Here is a 17,611-nt window from a genome sequence, read left to right on the forward strand (position 1 = left end):
TTTTATTTTGTTTACTTCCTCTTTCTTTCTTTCTTTTGTTTATTTTATTATTTGGGTTTGCTTCTTCGTTCACTGTTCCCTTCCGTTATCTCTTTTTATTGTTTTATTGTTTCATTATTGCCCTTGCTGGCTAAGTGAGCGAGTATATATACCGCAAGTCAAGTCAAGCAACAAAATAAAAAACTAATAATGACTTCGGATTCAACCGAGCCAATCGTCGCAGCGCCTATCCCTGCTGTCGAGGCTGATCTCAAGCCCAAGCCCGCACCCGCGGTCGAGACAGAACCCAAGACCAAGTCTGTCCCCACGACGCCCATGTCCTGGACGCGCAAGGCCACACGGCCATTCTCCTCACCCTCGGTCTACGCGCCCACGCTCCCATATGAGTGCGGCGGCGCGCGCGAGTACAACAGCTACATCCTCTACGGACTCGCACTGGGAATCCCCTACCTACTCAAGCGCCTCCTCAGCCTCAGCCTCGGCAGTTATCTAGTTCTGACAGCCATCCTGGCGCTGCCGATCGGGGCATTATCTCTTGTCGCGCACTCGTGGATAGTCAGCACACCGACGGAGCAAATCTGCGCATTGCCGAATGAACCACTGGAAAAGTACATTACGATTCTGGAGAAGGAGCTCAAGGCCAAGTACCACGGCGGGAAGAAAATCCCAATGGAGGAGTTTTTCGAAAACTACTTTGACGGCAACATTGATCTTACGGGCGACGCACTGGAGATTTTCGAAAAGCGTTATGACTGGGCGTTTTTCCCAATTACACTGAATGTGGCCAAGTTCTTCTTCACACAGTGGATTCCTGAGCTGATCTGGCACTCGAAGAAGCAGGATGAGACGCAGGTGCGTGACCACTATGATCGAGGCGACGACTTTTATGCGGCGTTTTTGGGTGACCGCATGGTGTACACTTCGGGGCTAATTGGGGACGAGACACGGCGCGAAACGCTGGAGGAACTGCAGGATAACAAGATGCGCGATGTCTGCGAGCGCATCCGTATGCAGCCAGGCGACCGCCACTTGGACATTGGCTGCGGCTGGGGCACTCTGGCAGCATTCGCGGCGCGCAATTATGGCACTGAGTCTGTCGGCATCACGCTGGGCCGCAACCAAACGGCCTTTGGCAATGAGCGCGCAGAGCAGTGGGGCGTTGGCGACAGCACACGCATTCTCTGCATGGACTACCGCGATATCCCCCGGCGCCCTCGGTACAACCGCATTACGTGCCTGGAGATGGCCGAGCATGTCGGCGTGCGCAAGTTCCAGGACTTTTTGCTTCAGGTCAAGGATATGCTGGAGGACGACGGGCTTTTCTACCTGCAGATCGCTGGGCTGCGCGGCGCCTGGCAATACGAGGACTTTAGCTGGGGCCTGTTCATGGCCAAGTACATTTTCCCTGGGGCGGATGCCTCGTGCCCGCTCAACTGGGTGGTTGCCCAGCTGGAGACCGCCGGCTTCGAGGTGCGTACCGTGGAGACTGTTGGCGTGCACTACTCGGTGACCTTGGGCCGCTGGTATGAGAACTGGATGCGCAATAAGGAGCAGATCATGAAGACTTATGGCAAGCGTTGGTTCCGCGTCTGGGAGATCTTCCTGGCCTGGTCGGTTATTATTTCACGCCAGGGGTCGGCTAGCTGCTACCAGATTCTGGCCCACAAGAACCGCAACGCCTTTGACCGCACGGCGCTGATGCGTGCGCCCATGGGCGTTGAGATGCCGAGCGGATCGGTCCAATAAAAATATATATACTGTTTTTTGGAATTTGAATTGATCCGTATTTCTTTCTTTTTTGGCTGTTGAAGGGGTGTGTGTGGTCCTAGATCTTGGAAATATCCAACCCTAGAGTTTATCATCGGTCCCAAACCAACCTAACCCTAGAAGGCTATCAGCGGTCCCCCTCTTAGATCAACCTAACCCCGGGCGGGAGATAAAGAAAATCCATCGACAACAGCGGCACGTGGTTCAATTTTCACTCATTTGCTTGTTTGTTTTATCAGGCCTCGTTTTTATTATTCTCTTTAAAGACGTCGTTTTCGTTTAAAGCGTTCTCGAGACATCACTATTTCTTTCTTTCATAAGCAAAAACATTTATTTCATCTCAGCTCATCTCGTTTTATAAGTATTCAGAATGGTTATTTTCGCCAGATCCACAGCACTCAGATCCGCGGTAAGCCACCTGCGGCATATCTCCACCGGCAGTACCGCAGCGCCCGTGCCCAGTGGGCTCTCGCTTTCCTCGCTGTCGCTCAGACGTGCAGTATTCTACGTGCCATGCAGCGACGAGCGCAAAATAGCCAAATCCTACACGTCCGCGGCTGACTGCATAATGTACGATCTCGAAGACGGCGTTTCGCTCAACCGCAAGGACCAAGCGCGCTCCCTCGTCCTCCAAGCACTCTCCGAAAACCCAACCAATCTGCTGTCCAACGAGGGAACGGGCATACATAAAAAGAGAACCGAGTTGGGCGTGCGGATTAACAGCGTGGGGTCGGGGTTGGAGCAGCGCGACTTGGAGGTGGTCCTGGAGTCGCCGTACCTCGACACCATCATGGTGCCCAAGGTTGAGCGTCCGGAGGATCTCCGGGCGTATCGGAGATGATCCAGAGGTCAGGGCGCAGCGTTAGCATTATTGCCGGAATCGAAACGGCGCTGGGACTGTTGAACATTCGCGAAATCGCCCAGGCATCTGAGCACACGGATGCGCTGCTGTTTGCTGCCGAGGATTACTGCGCAGATACTGGCATTCTGCGCACGCCTGGCCGCAGAGAACTGTACTATGCGCGGTCGGTGGTGGCGACCACTGCCCATGCGTTTAGGCTGCAGGCGATCGACATGGTGACGATGGATTTCCGCAGCCCACAGGTGCTGGCGAGGAGAGCAGGGAGGGTGCCGAGATGGGGTTCACTGGGAAACAGGTTATTCACCCGGCGCAGGTTGATGAGGTGCAGAGAATGTTTGCGCCGCCGGCGGAGGCTGTTCGCCGCGCGGCAAGGATTGTCGAAGGGTACCGGGTCAACTACGAGGCTGGCCGTGGCGCGTTTGACCTGGACGGCAAGGCGATTGATATGCCGGTGGTCAAGTGGGCGTACCGCGTGCTGCGCCAGGCCGAACTGGCCGGGATGACGGTCGAGTGAAAGGAATAGAGAAGCACGTGCCGTCTTTTTGTTGTTAAATTCATTTTTCTTTGCTTGGCACATGCTATTTGTTTGCTTTGGGTTTCGGCCCCTGTAAATGGAAGCAAAGGCAAGCCAGGCACATGCATTCATATGTCGCGGGCACATGAAAGCACAAAAGGGCCTCTGCCGCTTGTGATTATGTTTTGTGCTTGTGCTTTTTGGCTCACACGGATATGCGCTATCAAGCATGTGTGAATGAATGCGCAGTCCCATGTCGTTCTCGTTCGGATCCTGAGTATATTCAGTGTGGGGGGAGAAATATCCGCAAAATCTCGTTCTTCTCTTCTTTAACCTTTTCTTCTGTTCTTTAATCTTTATAACAATACGAATACTATTTCACATGCTGCGCATATCTTCCCCGCGTGCAGCCACGGCCAGCACCCTCGTACGCCACCACTCTACCACCACTGCCACTGGCGCAATGTTCGCCAAGCAGGGCTCGCTCCCGCGGCTGCCGATTCCCAGCCTCAAGGACACAGCCACGCGGTACCTCAGGTCCCTTGAGCCGCTGCTCAGCCGCTCAGAGCACGCGCAGTCAACCAAAGCAGCGTCAGCATTTATTGGCACCGGCGGACTAGGGCCGGTGCTCCAGCAGCGGCTGCGGGAGGTGGACCGGCAGGCGGAGCACAGTTGGCTGGAGGACATCTGGGTGAAGAAGGCATACCTCGAGTGGCGCGGGCCCAGCTATATCAATGTCAACTGGTTTGCACAGCTCGGCGACAACCCCGACTATGCGGCGCCTGCACACGTGGAGCGCGGCCAAGTAACAGGTGTGCAGATCCAGCGCGCAGCGCGCGTCGTCACGCACATGCTGGAGCTCAACGAGATGATCAACGCGCGCAGCGTACCGGTCGATTCACTGCGCGGGGAGCCGCTGTGCATGGCGCAGTTCATGTGGCAATTCGGCACTACGCGGGTGCCGCGTCCGGGCTGCGACCAGCTGGTGCACCAGTTCCCGGCGACAGCGCGCCATATTCTGGTGATGTACCGCACGCAGGCCGTCGAGGTGCCGGTGTACAATGCTAGCGGCCAGCGCGCTAGCCTGGCGCAGATCACTGCGCAGCTGGCCGCCGCCACGCAGCGGGTCGACAAGCTGATTGCACGTGCCGGCGCCGTGCCGTCCGTCGCCAACCTCACGGCCGCGCACCGCGACCAGTGGACGCGCGCGCGCACACACCTAGAGCGTGACGCTGGCAACCACGCGGCGCTGGAGTCCGCCGACCGCGCGCTCTTCGGGCTCAGCCTGGACACCGACGTCAACCCAGAAGACATGCGCGATGATGAGCGGCGCCTGGCAGTGTTTGCGCACTCGGACGGCGGCGCCAACCGGTGGTTCGACAAGGCCATCCAGCTGGTGGTGCTGGCCGACGGCCGTTTGGGCGTCAACTGTGAGCACGCGCCGGTTGACGCGCTGACCACCGGCCGCATCCTCATGGAGGTAGCGCAGCGCGAGCGCGGCCCGCTGAAGGATCTGCCGCCAGCCGCCGACCTGCCACCGCCGGAGCCGTTGGTTTGGAACGTCTCGCCAGAGACCGCCAATGCGATCTCGCAGGCGCGCGCCGAGGCGCGGGCGCTGGCCACCGACCTGCGAGTGCTGCTCGGCGGCGTCGGTGACTTTGGCGCCCGGTGGATCAAGACACTGGGTGTCAGTCCCGACGCGTTCTTCCAGGTGGCACTGCAGGCCGCATACCTGCGCCACCACGGCCAACCGGCTGCCACGTACGAGTCGGCGTCGCTGCGGCGCTTTGCGCACGGCCGCACCGAGACCATTCGCTCGTGCACGGCTGACGCCCAGGCCTTTGCGCGCGCGCTGGACGACCCGCACGTGGCTGAGCGCGTGAAGCTGGAGCTGTTCCGCCGCGCTGCCGCCACGCACACGCAGCTGACGGCTGCGGCCACTGCCGGTCAGGGCGTCGACCGCCATCTGCTCGGCCTGCGCGCGCAGCTGAAATCGCCGGAGGAGGCCGAGCGCGCAGAGCTGTTTGTTGACCCGGCGTTTGCGCAGTCGTCAGCCTTTGTGCTGTCAACGTCGAACACCACGCCTGGAGACATGTTCCGCGGCGGCTTCGCGCCAGTGGTCGCTGGCGGGTACGGAATCAACTACGCAATGGACCGCGATGACATCAAGTTCAGCATCTCGGACTGGCGCCCGGCTGCGTCTACCGACGCCCCGGCCTTCAAAGAAACGATCAAGCGCACGCTTGTTGATCTGTATGCCGCTGGTGAGCATGTAATGTCCAAGTAAATGTATTTTTTAGAATTTCCAGACATTTATAGCGAAAGTTCAGATTTTTATGCGGAGGATTTTAAACCTCCGTTTTCCACGCAAAAAGATATCGTCAGAGTCGGCTGAGGCTGAGTCTACAGCGACGCTCAAGCCTAAGCACAACCACAAGCCCAAGCGTGTGCGCAATAACCCATCTTCCCTGCTTCTTCTCTTGAAAAGAAGCAGCGAACTGGATAATATCGTCAACTATAGTGGTCCATTGCCACTAGTTTCTACACTTTTTAGGTTGCTACTCAATCTGAATGGGAAGGATGTCGATTTGCAGGATACTTAGCATTATTCTTATAGTGTGCAAGTAAAAAATGCATTATATTGATATAACAAAAATGTATTTATTTCTTTGCTGTGAATGGCCAAATAAAAGGGGTTTATGTTGATGTAACAAAAGCTTTATCTCTTTGCTGTGCAGTACGAGTTGCGTGGCAGCTGGTGGCAGCACGCGTAGCCCCACTGCCCGTCGCCCCACCAGGACCCATACACCGAGCTGTGGTTCATTGGGAACACATCCTCCTTGAACCGTGTCCTTGCCAGGTTTTCTGCCGCCGGTCCTTTCCCAGCCACAGCACCAGCACTGGAACCAGCACCAGCACCGGCCCCGGCACCAGCCTCGATGACCTTTCCGGCCCGCGAGTACTCCACATATCTCTCCTGCTGCACCAGCAGCTCCCTTGGCGGCTGCTTCAAATGCTCCTCACCACCATACTGCGCCAAAATCCTCGATTTCTTCTCACCCTTCATCGAATCGCGCTTCCCCTTAAACTCCTCATACATCAAGGCAGTCTGAGTAGGGTTAGCTTGGAAATGCGCCCCGCGGTTGCCTCTTTCTCCAGCCTCCCACGCAAACACCTCTCTGCGGGCAACCTCGGGTGCGTCGCCAGAGTACCGGATAAAGTTGTCTCCGGAGTACGCCAGCTGCGCGGTGTCTTTACCGGCATAGGGGTTTTCGCGCATCGAGCGGGTTTTCGGGTCATAGTAGGCGGAATCCGGGTCGAGGTTGCGCAGATACTTGGCTGTGTCCTCGCGGATACGCAAGTTCCGCACTGTTGATCGAGACTTAACGCCGGTATTGCCACCATTCTTCTCCTCCCTATCCTCGTCCTCCTTATTATCGTCCTCATCCGAGGACGCAAACTGATCCTCCACATGGGATTTGGCAGCGGCGGTGGCATCTTGCTGTGTTTTGTTTTGCTTGATGGCGTCGAGTTCCGAGGCTTTGCGTTTTTTCCGCGCTTCCTCTACCAGCTCCCAATCCTGCATCAGTCTCCGGTGATCCTCTGCATCATATCCGTTCCACCTATCCCTCTTCGCATCATAGTCCAAATTCACATCCCTCACAACCTCATTTGCCATCAATCCCTCATTAGTCCACCTTGCCCCGCGCTTCCTTGGCCTCTCCACACAATCCCTAGTTTTATGCGACATTGCTCCACAATTCTCACAAGCTCCTTTTTTAAACTCCTTTGGTGCCTTGCCTAAGCGAGTTCCGCGCGCATACCATTCTTTTGACTCACCAGGATCATTGGATAGGAGGGCATTTTTGCGTTGATGTTGGAGTCCGAGTTTGCCGGTGTCCATGTACCAGGGCGCTTTAGACATGAATTCTGGAATATGCGGGTTGATCGCATTGCCTTCTTCGTCGAGCTCGGCCGGTGCTGTGCCGGCTTTGCGCGCTGCATCTAGGTCTTTTTGTTTCTTGTAGTCTTCGCGACTCAATTTGCCCTTTCCGAATGTGTTTGATGATGACATAATTATTTTGTATAAATAAAAAATAGATGTTTAGGTTAATGTTTTTGTTTTTGTTCTTTACGCCCAAAATATTTATAATTTAGTTTATCCGTTTGTACGCTAAAAGATGAGTTTGGGCCAATCACGTGTAATGCTTTGACCAAATATGTTTTATCTTCAAAACGTATGCAATGATAGGTCGATATTTAATTATTTAAGTAATAAAGAGCGCAGTGGAAATTTGCTTTCCATCCTTAAATTTTTGTAGTTCCAATGCGCAGAACCGTATATCAGATTTAAATTAATAAATATACATTCAGTATTTGGAAAAATATTTTTACACCCATTTTGGTATTGCTTTTTAAATAAATAATTTTGAGTAAAAAAGTTCAAACAAAAATAAATATGCTAATAGCAATAATAAATTGCTGCAGAACAGCATGGTATAAATTAGAATAAAGCTGGCAATGTGTGATAGCCGTTGAATCTCCCAGCAGCAGATATATTTCCTGGGTTAAATACCCAGATTGTGATACAAGAAATTGCGGCTTGTCTCTGGCGATTGATTAATGAATCAATCGCCAGTTAATTCCCTACTTGGACATGTGGGAATTCATATGCACATATAAATACTAATGAATATGAACAGTGGAGGCTGTTCATCTCTCAGCTTTCTTTTAGTTCATTCAGTTCAAATATATATTTTTAACATAACACAGATCGTGAACATTTTTCTTAATTTTTGGCCTAATTAATTGCATTTTAAGGGAAATCGACAGAAATGTACTTTTGAAGAATAAAGCAGCTCTTGGCGTTCAGCAGCCTGAACCAGTTTATGTGGCAGTAAATTTTTGAGACAGCCCAGTTGGCTCGTGTGATGTCCACACAGTTGAAACATGCAATGGTGACACGATTGGAGCGTGTGATGGCAGTCCTAATGGTAGTGTGGTTACTGGGCGCTCGGCTCCCGGCACCCATAACTGTAACATTAAAAATGGGCCTGAGTCACGTGACAGAGTAAACGCATGAAATATGTTTATGATATTTCATGCGCACGGCGAATTCTGAATAGTGAACTCCTTAGCTCTTTTTGTAGTCTCATTTATATAAATATATTATAACCAGCAGAACTAACATTACAGAATGAAGTGGTATATCAGGGCGTCATTATTGTGTCCCCTGATTTGATCCTGCATGGTATCATCAATGCCCTGCTAATTGGCATGTTGAGGCTAAGAATCGTGAAACGAGTCTTCATCGACATCCACTTCCATATCATCAGGCTGCTCAACAGTGCTAATAAGATAACAATAAATGAAAGAAAGAAAAAGAGAAAACGCACGATAAACAACGCAGAAAAAGTCCGTTATTCTTGCACTGGTGGTAGGGAAAAAGCACAAGTGGGTGTAAACAAAAATATTTTTACGCTGTGTTGAAGAAATTCTCATCATGTGCAATGTGAGAGGCGGGGGAAATAGGCTTTGGATCAATTGGAGGCAGCAAAAAAAGATTATGCTAGGGGAAAAGATATATTTCTGTAATTTTTTAAAATAGAATACTTTTCTGTCGATTTGGCTTATTTTTTGACAGCTAGATCATGGAATTGTATTTATTTCAGAGCTTTTGGAGCTTTTTTATTCTTTGCGACTTGAGCATAACGCTCTAATATAACTTTTCAACTTGTTGGGCCTATAAATAGAGGTTTTTATTGTATACTTTGTTACAAATGTGCAATGGATGCCAACAAAAAGAAAAGTAAATGGAAGGAATAGAGAAAGGAATAGAGAGGGAGTAGACCAATATTTTGCAATTGTTTTGTCTACTCAAGCTGTGAAGAGTATAGCTGTGTTTTTCCACTTTAAGGCAAGTTATATGTTTGGTAATTCAGGTATAAAATGCCAGGCATCTGCCCTCCTCTTCAACATATTTTCTCCATCATTCAACACCACCATCATCAGCTACACAATTTCCATACGGGTATACAAGAGCCACTCCAAATTCAATATTATTCGTTAGAATCTACCATGGCTGATATTACTATTATATTGTCAAAAACCAATACAAAAATTCATGTGAGTCTGAGGGAGACATCTAGTCTCCTCGAGTTTTTGAGTCGTAAAAATGACGATCTTAATGTCCGTGATACCAATCTGGTGGCTATTTTCAACGACGCCAAATTACTAAGTAAACCAGACCTTTTATTCGAGAGGTGCATGGGATGGAAAATGAATTTTTTAAAGGAAAGGTATGGTACCTTCAATATAATAGTTATTTCAAACTAAGCACATATTTGCATAGCCAGTGTCGAGCATTGATATGCATAAGAAATATTTATTATTATTATTCAACATGGTCAATTTATTTTGCATATAGTTTTGTTTATATTTTTTATAACATCTATAACAATATATTTGTATGCTCAAGCCTTCACGTGGTAAATTTAAACGCTGCACCAGCCGATGCCTGTCGGGATTATGATAATCCATCCTGGAAATACCAGCTGTGCTCAGATTAAGCGGCATGGCAAACGTGACCTTGGAAAACGATACAGTCGCTGACAAAATGGCCTGCTCATTTGCATTGCACACATTGTCTCTGAAATTATTTTCTTCGTCGTCATTGATACTCTCTGCAATCGGATAAAAGCGCGCCACCATCCTTTTTGCCACCCATGTTGGTCATTACAAGTGTGCTTTTCCCATTGATAGTGCTTTTTAAATAAAGTTTTGAGTAAAACTTTTAACTAAATAGATTAATAGTAGTAATAAACTGTGGTGCCCAACACGCATTTCAAGCTACTATCTTCCCTTTTCAAGAATCAAGATCGCCCTCATGGCCACTATACACATTTCTGTTATTGCTGGCTGACATCAAGAAACACCATGATGTTTACAGCGCTGCCTACACAGCGCTGCCCCCTTTTTCAGTTAAGTAATTTTTAAGACTTGAATATATCGATTTAGACCCACATTTTTATGGAGCACGACAAACTGCCGCAGAACAACACAGTATAAATTAGAATAAAGCTGGAAATATGTTGTTGAGTAGCCTGATGATATGGAAGTGGATGTTGAAGACTCGTTTCACGATTCTTAACCTCAACATGTCAATTAACAGGGCATTGGTGGTACCATGCAGGATGAAATCAGGGGACACAATAATGACACCCTGATATATGTTACAGAGAGGTATAAATCAAAAAGAATATTTACTTTTTCCAAGGAGAAAAATTCCTGGCTACCCGACAGCCACACCTTTTATATGTTCTCTTTGGCATATAAATAATGTGATACAAGAAATTGCGGCTTGTCTCCGGCGATTGACTAATGAATCAATCGCTAGTTAATTCCCTACTTGGATATGCGGGAATTCATACGCACACATAAATACCAATGAATATAAACAGTGGAGGCCGTTCATCCCTTAGCTTTATTTTAGTTCAATATATATTTTTAACACAACAAATGAACTATAATCTTATCATTTCTTAATTGCCAGGTGCGTAATCAATTAATCTCAGTAAAGCAACATGCAACACCATGTGCCTAAACTGTGATATATATCCTTCCATTCCATAATGCATATTCTTGAACGTGCATATGCGAAAATCATAGCCTTGATACGCCAAGAGGCCAGGCTGTCTACGGAAGAACCGATTCTCACCAACGGAGTGCACAATTGGTGAAGTGCACAATAAAGATAAGATATATAAGATGAAGCCAGCCCTAGTTCTACTTTTGATTCCATTGATAATAAAAACTTTTATAAATCAACAAAACATACTTTTAACACTAGGCGACTAGTGCTTCACTCAAATCACCACCCTCTTATTATAACATAACTCATTATGTCTCGTGAAGAGATTAGTACAATTGTCATTATTGTTAGCCCCAAAATTATCTTACTAAAAAATAGTATAGAATGAACAAATCCTTCGACCAAACAACTTAATTACACAGCCCAGCACAGCACATCACAGCACAGCACAGCTATATACACGAAACTTTTATATTTTTTATTAAACTTGTAATATTATCAAAAATGCATAATATCAATACCAAGAATTTCTCCATAGAAGAAAGGCCTTATGGCTGTTGATGCGGAATTGATTTCCAAACTAAAGGTAGCCTATACTTTCATGAGATACAAGAGGGACATTGTATTTTAACAGTACATGGTTAACATACAATGGTTACAGGAAGGCATTTTTTATTAGCAGTAATAAACTAAAGTGATTTTTATTATTCTCATGTAATAGTTCATGTCAGCTTTATATATCTATTACTGTTTTCGATGAAAATGCGAATTTCTCATGTATTATTTATTTTTATTTCTATTCATGGCTTGGTCTTTTATTTAATAAAGTCATCAACAACCTTCATATACTTTGCATTCAAAGTGCAAACAGGCCAATTTTCAAATTAAAAAGCAGCTAACTGTTCAGAATATCCTCCAGCAAATCGTCAACTTCGGGCAGGCGCGACTCGTGCGCCTGGGTAATGCGTTTAGGGTAAAAAATGAAATCTGACGTATACGCGCCCAGGTTTGACAAATCGGCGGTATACACGTTGGCAAAGGACTTGATCTTGGTAGCAAACAAGCTGGGGTACTTTTCAGTCCTAAAAACACTGCCAAAGTTAGTATTGAACGAGTCACGCAGCCGCCACCTCGTCCGGCGACGCTCCAAGCGACCAACATCCAGGAGTTGCCTAAATCGCTCCTTCTCCTCCGCTGGCAGCCGCATAAACTCGGGACTGCGCGTTTCCTGCTGCGAGTGCTTCAGTATTTTCTCAATCAGCTGAATGTACGACACGCACTGGCGGTATTCGGGCGTGTGAATGACCGAAAGCTCGTGCTTGAGCTCGCTTACAATTGCGCCGGTCATCCATCCCTTTTGGATCGAGGGGTCGCGGAGATCAGAGTAGAGGTGGTCGCCAAAGTACATGACGTTGCGGTCGGAATACCCCGTAATGCTTGTGAATGACATGAGGTTGCCGCCAGAGTAGACCTGCCCGTCCTCAAAGTGATCCACCAGAGCCCAGGGTTTCACACTAGTGCCCCCGCGACCGGTCGGCACAAGACGGAATGGCCGGTGTGACATGTACCAGCTGGGCTTGCGCGCACCGACTATGACCACGTCAAAGACATCACGCCAGTCTTTCGTGTTAAACAGGTATGTTAGCCCTGTGTTGACATAGTCGTAGCCGCTGTTGGTCAGCAAAAACAGCCTTTTGCCCTCGCGTTTGAGTGACTCCAGGATCTGTAGCAGCTCGGGCGCGCGCTCCAGATAGTCGCCAATGTTGCTCATAATCGTCTTGTGCAAAGGGCTCAGGCTAATGCCATCACCCTTGTGAATATACTCCCCCGCCGTGCGGATGTCCTCGGCCAGGTACCGCGGATGGAACGGAATGTTGTGCTCCGTGAAGTACTGAATTATATCCGCCAGCATAGTCGCCTCTGGAATGCTGTATAGATCGTTCAGCTGGTTGAGCTGACCCTTCACATAAGCTGGTGCCACATGTGGCCCATTGTGCAAGGTATAGACCTCCTCCAGATCGCGCAGCGGCTCGCGTCCATAGTGGATCGTGTCCATCGCAATGTTATAATTGGAGTCCAACTTAAACAGCCATCCGGTCTCCTTATCGTACGAGATACCACGGATCGCAAATGTGCTGTCGTACTTCAATGCCTTCAACGCCGGAGGGTAAAGCAGCTTGTTCACTAGCACGTCGCGGATCATCGTGTAAATGGTTTCCGGCAGCTTGTCCGTGTACCGAGCAAGCGTGTAGTCGTAGTCAAAGCCGTACGTGCGCACTTTGCTCAGCCGAAGCTCGGTGTTTGGGAATATATCTTGGCTCGAGGGCTGGAACCGCTGGTGCGCGTGCGTTGTGGTAAATCGTTCGCTGTCTTCCATGCAAAGTTTCCGCGCCATGTCGTAACGAGAGCTCAGATGCCGCAGATACGGGTTGGACTCGATTGCATCTTTGATACCAGGCAAGTGCGCGCCATTTTCGTCCGCACATCTGGTGCTGTAGTGAGATACGCGTTTCGAGTTGGTTGCTGGTTTCTGTGTCAGTGTCAGGGCAAGGTTGCCAATTGGAAAGGGGCAACTGCGACGCCCATTTGAAATGACCGCGTTTCTGGCTGAGGGCAAGCGTAGCATTCAAGTAATATACACTTGGAATTTGAAAAGCGAGCAAGGTAAGAAAAATAATCAAAAAGAGTAAAAAATAATAGATAATGCAATATTAGTAGCTAAAAAGAGAGTCAGAAATGAAACGCGCGCGTACGTCTTTTTTCTTTGTTATCCACTGTAAAAACCAAAATGAATTTCATATAGAGATGTCGTCATGTGGCCTCTCACTCTTTATAATCATTTCGAATTTTTCTAACCCGGCAGCGCGGAGTGACAGATCTGTTACAGTGGTGTGACTGCTTTTATTTATCATGTGCGCCGTTATCTCGACAAGAGGGTAAACAAACATAAAACCGTATAAACATTAATTAATTATAAAGCCACATGTTGCGCTCATTTGAAACTCGATATAAAGATTAAAAAGGGTTAGGCATGTTGCCGGCTTGTCCAAAGGCCACAGACAGCATTTTTGACTGAAAAGAAGCCCCGGACTACCAAACTACCATCCTCGCGGAATGTCTGATCGCGAGAACTAAAAGCATCTCCGTCTGACCTTGGCTTGAAACCCCTGTCGTCTGTGCTGCCGCAGCATTTGTCTCTGCCCTGATCGCTATCCATTTCAAATGCCAGCTCCAGAACCTCTGTGTACCCATGCTCGTTCAGCACCCTCAACCCGTCGATAATACTGGACTTGCATACAGGACAATGCACCGTCATATTTTTGGACAAAAGCCACGTGTCAATGCACTTTTTGTGGAATGCGTGCCTGCACGGGAGCAGCCTCAACGACTCGCCGGGGCTGTAGTTGCAGAGGCATATGGCGCACGAAGTCTCGTCCATAAACGAATACAAGCCCGTGCCGCAACGCTGAATAATGCCGGCCAGCTGCTGTTGCAAATCATACTTCTCAGCACACTGTGGGTCAAACTCCATCTCGGGCGTCTCGTACCGGGACTCCTGGTCGCTGTCGCACACCCCCGATACATCCCACTCAACTGGAATTACAGGCAGCCTGTCCAGCGTTCTTTGATCGACGGGCTCTGGCTGACGGCCAAATATCCCAGGTGCTATCTCGCGCGGGATATTGCGCAGAGACCCCACGGTGCACGCCAATGCGAGGTATATGACAATGGCCAACACGACCAAAGTGACGAGCAGAGCTTGCGTCGATGCCAGGATCCGCACAAAGATGTGTCGATGGGTGTGACCCATGCCATCGCCCAGCGCGCTGATATACACAAATGCATCCTGGTGCAAGTCTTCTGCAACCGCCTCTGGCCCGTGCACTTGCAGCTTCTGGGCTTGCATCTGCATCATCCATATCCTTCGGGAAATCTTGCTCGACACAAATGCGACAGGAAAACTCACGCTGGCCGCGTATTTGAGGAACTCGTGCGTCGGGCGGCCGCACTCTTTTGTGTTGGTAATGAGGATGCCACCAAAATCTAAGCGTGCTGCCTCGCGCAATATGTCTGTCAGCGAGCTCTTGCTGCAGCGGACCAGCCCAACTGAGTGTTGGTTGCTCTTTCCCCGAATAGCCCGTTCTGCCAAAATTTCACTTGGACTACCAGTGCCTATATTAACTATCCGACCCTATACTTTGTAAAAGTGCAATTAATACACAAATGTGTCTTAGCCCAATGGCTTGCTTGCAATAACCTGACGACCATATAAAACTAACAAATATACTTATTTTCGTTACCTGCAGCCTCTTTTTGTAGTCTGTCGATGTCAGTAATAGTATGTGCGAATCGTGGTATGCCACTTGGTCAATTACATGGCAGCCCTGACCATCTGCACAGACATGATAGCTGATCACCAGCTCCTTTGGCGTGCATCTGGCCGGACTGGCCAGCAGCAAAAGTAGCAGCGACAGCGCTGATAGCAGCAACCATGTATGTGCCGATTTAGCCGGTGGCTTGGTATCGCTCCACATTGTCAATTAATTTGTACGCTTTGTTGTTATTGTTACAGTCGTTAGATATGATGTTGGAAAGATGCGTACATAGATTTGTTAGTGCGGTGCTCAATAGACAATAGATGTTACAAGAATAAGTAAAATAATAAGAATGAAATAATGGAGGTAAAGGACGTATAAAGTAAAAAAGGGGTATCTGGAAAATTGTTTTGCATGTTTGTATTTGACTTTTTTCCTACGCATGTACCCTTTGGTCGGCCAAATTGGAAAAATGGAATAGAAATAGAACCGACACACTGCATGGGCATTGTTCCATTCGATTATATTTGCCCCCGTTGTTGATTTCTGACCTCTTTCTTCCCCACGCCATTTCTCACCCCCACCTTTCCAACTCCTGTTTATTTGTCTTTATTCTCTTTCATCATTTTCTCAGCCACTATTCAATCAACGAAGGAATAAAAGAGTGAATGAAAGAAGCATGAAAAGTTCCAAGAAAACAAAGCTGCCTAGAATTACACAAGCAAAGTTCTATCAAGAAAACTAAATAAAATAATAAAAACGAGGCGCATGTTTGGGTTACAAATATAAACAAATATTAAAGGAAAAACATACGATTGGCACTGGGATATGCAAAATATGCAAACATGTGCCAGAGATATCCAATCAACTTGTATTATTCACATTATCTTCTTCGAGTGTTTTTCTGCTTAAGGACATGTAATTTGTGCCAGCATTTTTCCTGATGGTTTCATTACCCGGATCAGAGCCAGTATGTCCATCTGCCGCGTGTTCAAGTTTGCACTAACGTTGGCATTACCATCAGCAACAAGGCGAACGATCGCAGATATATTATTGTGTGCGTGGAAGGGAAAGGCATATGAGGTCAGCTTGGAGCATAACTGAACTGCATCGTAATTAGCCCCATTGTGCATATAGGGCTGATTAAATCATTTAATCATAATGCAGTGATCACTAGATCACTATGATATTAAGCTTTTTTGTTTTCTCTTCCAATAATTATAAGGGGTAAAATCGCTGGTCCATTTATTTTTGTCTTGCTGTGCTTGTTGGAAGTTGAATATTATTGCAAACCGAATTAAGTAAAAAAATAAGAAAACGCCAAACGAACACCCAAACAACGCCCAGATCTCCACTAATCTTAATCTCCAGGCATCCAATTAAAAAATTTTGCATTCCATAAAAGTTATTGCTCTCGTATACACTTATGCATGGTTTTTTGAAAGGTTTCCATCACAACTATATTACCCTTTCACCTTCACAGCATACACTTTTTATTATATCACTTAACATAACAATGGATGTCTCTGGAATTCTTGAGGAACACAAGAACAAGTTCAAGCCCATTCAGGTTGATCGTCTGATCCCCACAGAGTTTGACCTCGGACTCCTCGCATGCTTCGACATGAACATGCTGGACGACAACAGGCTCAGGGCTGGTCAGCAGTCCCGGGACAGATACCTCAAGGAGCTTTCGCGCGAGGGCGCGCAGCAGATGATTAATGAGCTCTTTGGCCTGCCTACGACTGTCGACGAGGACAGCGTCTACGCGACCCTCCCCAAGACCACCACCGTGCTGCCGCGCGAGAAGCCGATTCCCAAGGAGAAGCCGCCAACGCGCTGGGAGAAGTTTGCCAAGATCAAGGGCATTCAGAAGCGCAAGTCTACGGGCAAGGTCTTTGATGAGGATCAGGGTGAGTGGAGACGCAAGTACGGGTACAAGGGCGTCAACAACGACGACCAGAAGCCGTGGTTGATCGAGGTTCCGGGCAAAGCTGACCAGTATCAGGATCAGTACCAGGTCAGGCGCGATGAGAAGAAGGCCCGGATTGAGAAGAATACACGCCGTAATCAGAGAAACGTTGAGGAGAACGTAGCTGTGGAGAAGGGCATGAAGCCCCATGAGATGCGCAAGCGCGAGCTGCACAAGGCTTTGGTTCTGTCCAAGCAGTCGACGGCTTCGCTCGGCAAGTTTGACACAAAGCTCAAGGGCGAGCCGAAGACCAAGGGCTTGAAGCGCAAGTTCGACCCCCTGGTCGGAAGCGCCGACAGCGAAAAGTCAAAGAACATGGATATCCTCAACCGGGTGGCCAAGGGCGAATCCAAGGCGACCGTCATCAATGTGCGCAAGGCCCAGCGCGCGGTTAACAACGCCAAGCGGGCGGCGGCATCAAAGTCGAAGTGAAAATAATGGTGCGACACAGGGCCCATGCATGCCTTTGCAAAAATATTTACATAATTTCTTTTGAATACATAACATATTGTGAGTTCAGCTCTGATTTAAATTCCATGTCATGGCATGTCATGCCCATTTCAAGCACAATTGCCATTGGCATTGCTGT

General features: G+C 48.4%; 8 protein-coding genes across 8 annotated transcripts; 4 read left to right on the forward strand and 4 right to left on the reverse strand.

Moving 5' to 3' along the window:
- Positions 1 to 315: 315 nt before the first annotated feature.
- Positions 316 to 1,746, forward strand: BX661DRAFT_142903 (Mycolic acid cyclopropane synthetase-domain-containing protein; the record flags this gene model as incomplete). Its single annotated transcript, XM_051532975.1, has 1 exon — positions 316 to 1,746. One exon carries the CDS (start codon positions 316 to 318, stop codon positions 1,744 to 1,746), a length of 1,431 nt encoding a protein of 476 aa, XP_051391860.1.
- A 391-nt stretch (positions 1,747 to 2,137) lies between these two features.
- On the forward strand, positions 2,138 to 3,143 carry BX661DRAFT_198139 (citrate lyase beta subunit; the record flags this gene model as incomplete). Its single annotated transcript, XM_051538200.1, has 3 exons — positions 2,138 to 2,595; positions 2,634 to 2,871; positions 2,895 to 3,143. The coding sequence occupies 3 exons, from the start codon at positions 2,138 to 2,140 to the stop codon at positions 3,141 to 3,143; spliced, it is 945 nt and encodes a 314-aa protein (XP_051391861.1).
- A 343-nt stretch (positions 3,144 to 3,486) lies between these two features.
- On the forward strand, positions 3,487 to 5,452 carry BX661DRAFT_181906 (acyltransferase ChoActase/COT/CPT). Its single transcript, XM_051535839.1, has one exon. The coding sequence runs from the start codon at positions 3,526 to 3,528 to the stop codon at positions 5,428 to 5,430; it is 1,905 nt and encodes a 634-aa protein (XP_051391862.1). The 5' UTR covers positions 3,487 to 3,525; the 3' UTR covers positions 5,431 to 5,452.
- Positions 5,453 to 5,801: 349 nt separating this feature from the next.
- BX661DRAFT_181909 (pre-mRNA-splicing factor Slu7-like protein) lies at positions 5,802 to 7,254 on the reverse strand. Its single transcript, XM_051535840.1, is given in 2 exon segments — positions 5,802 to 6,044; positions 6,063 to 7,254. 2 exon segments carry the CDS (start codon positions 7,216 to 7,218, stop codon positions 5,863 to 5,865), a joined length of 1,338 nt encoding a protein of 445 aa, XP_051391863.1. The 5' UTR covers positions 7,219 to 7,254; the 3' UTR covers positions 5,802 to 5,862.
- A 4,208-nt stretch (positions 7,255 to 11,462) lies between these two features.
- BX661DRAFT_181914 (5' nucleotidase family-domain-containing protein) lies at positions 11,463 to 13,458 on the reverse strand. Its single transcript, XM_051535841.1, has one exon. The coding sequence runs from the start codon at positions 13,358 to 13,360 to the stop codon at positions 11,630 to 11,632; it is 1,731 nt and encodes a 576-aa protein (XP_051391864.1). The 5' UTR covers positions 13,361 to 13,458; the 3' UTR covers positions 11,463 to 11,629.
- A 484-nt stretch (positions 13,459 to 13,942) lies between these two features.
- Positions 13,943 to 14,173, reverse strand: BX661DRAFT_127872 (uncharacterized protein; the record flags this gene model as incomplete). The annotated part of the gene is made up of 1 exon (XM_051532496.1): positions 13,943 to 14,173. A coding segment is annotated over one exon (231 nt), but the record flags the coding sequence as incomplete, so codon positions are not given.
- A 608-nt stretch (positions 14,174 to 14,781) lies between these two features.
- BX661DRAFT_13084 (uncharacterized protein) lies at positions 14,782 to 15,478 on the reverse strand. The gene has a single exon (XM_051532556.1). It carries the CDS (start codon positions 15,267 to 15,269, stop codon positions 14,913 to 14,915), a length of 357 nt encoding a protein of 118 aa, XP_051391866.1. The 5' UTR covers positions 15,270 to 15,478; the 3' UTR covers positions 14,782 to 14,912.
- Positions 15,479 to 16,566: 1,088 nt separating this feature from the next.
- On the forward strand, positions 16,567 to 17,439 carry BX661DRAFT_138326 (RRS1-domain-containing protein; the record flags this gene model as incomplete). Its single annotated transcript, XM_051532714.1, has 1 exon — positions 16,567 to 17,439. A coding segment is annotated over one exon (873 nt), but the record flags the coding sequence as incomplete, so codon positions are not given.
- Between the last annotated feature and the right edge of the window lie 172 nt (positions 17,440 to 17,611).

The sequence above is a fragment of the Kickxella alabastrina genome (assembly GCF_025024165.1).
Source record: "Kickxella alabastrina strain RSA 675 chromosome Unknown BX661scaffold_10, whole genome shotgun sequence".
Classification (NCBI taxonomy): domain Eukaryota; kingdom Fungi; phylum Kickxellomycota; class Kickxellomycetes; order Kickxellales; family Kickxellaceae; genus Kickxella; species Kickxella alabastrina.

What these genes read in the sequence shown, in the direction of transcription:
- BX661DRAFT_181906 (XM_051535839.1), top strand. Translation starts at nt 3,526, where the DNA reads ATGCTGCGCATATCTTCCCCGCGTGCAGCCACGGCCAGCACCCTCGTA.
- BX661DRAFT_181914 (XM_051535841.1), bottom strand. Translation starts at nt 13,360, where the DNA reads ATGCTACGCTTGCCCTCAGCCAGAAACGCGGTCATTTCAAATGGGCGT.
- BX661DRAFT_13084 (XM_051532556.1), bottom strand. Translation starts at nt 15,269, where the DNA reads ATGTGGAGCGATACCAAGCCACCGGCTAAATCGGCACATACATGGTTG.
- BX661DRAFT_181909 (XM_051535840.1), bottom strand. Translation starts at nt 7,218, where the DNA reads ATGTCATCATCAAACACATTCGGAAAGGGCAAATTGAGTCGCGAAGAC.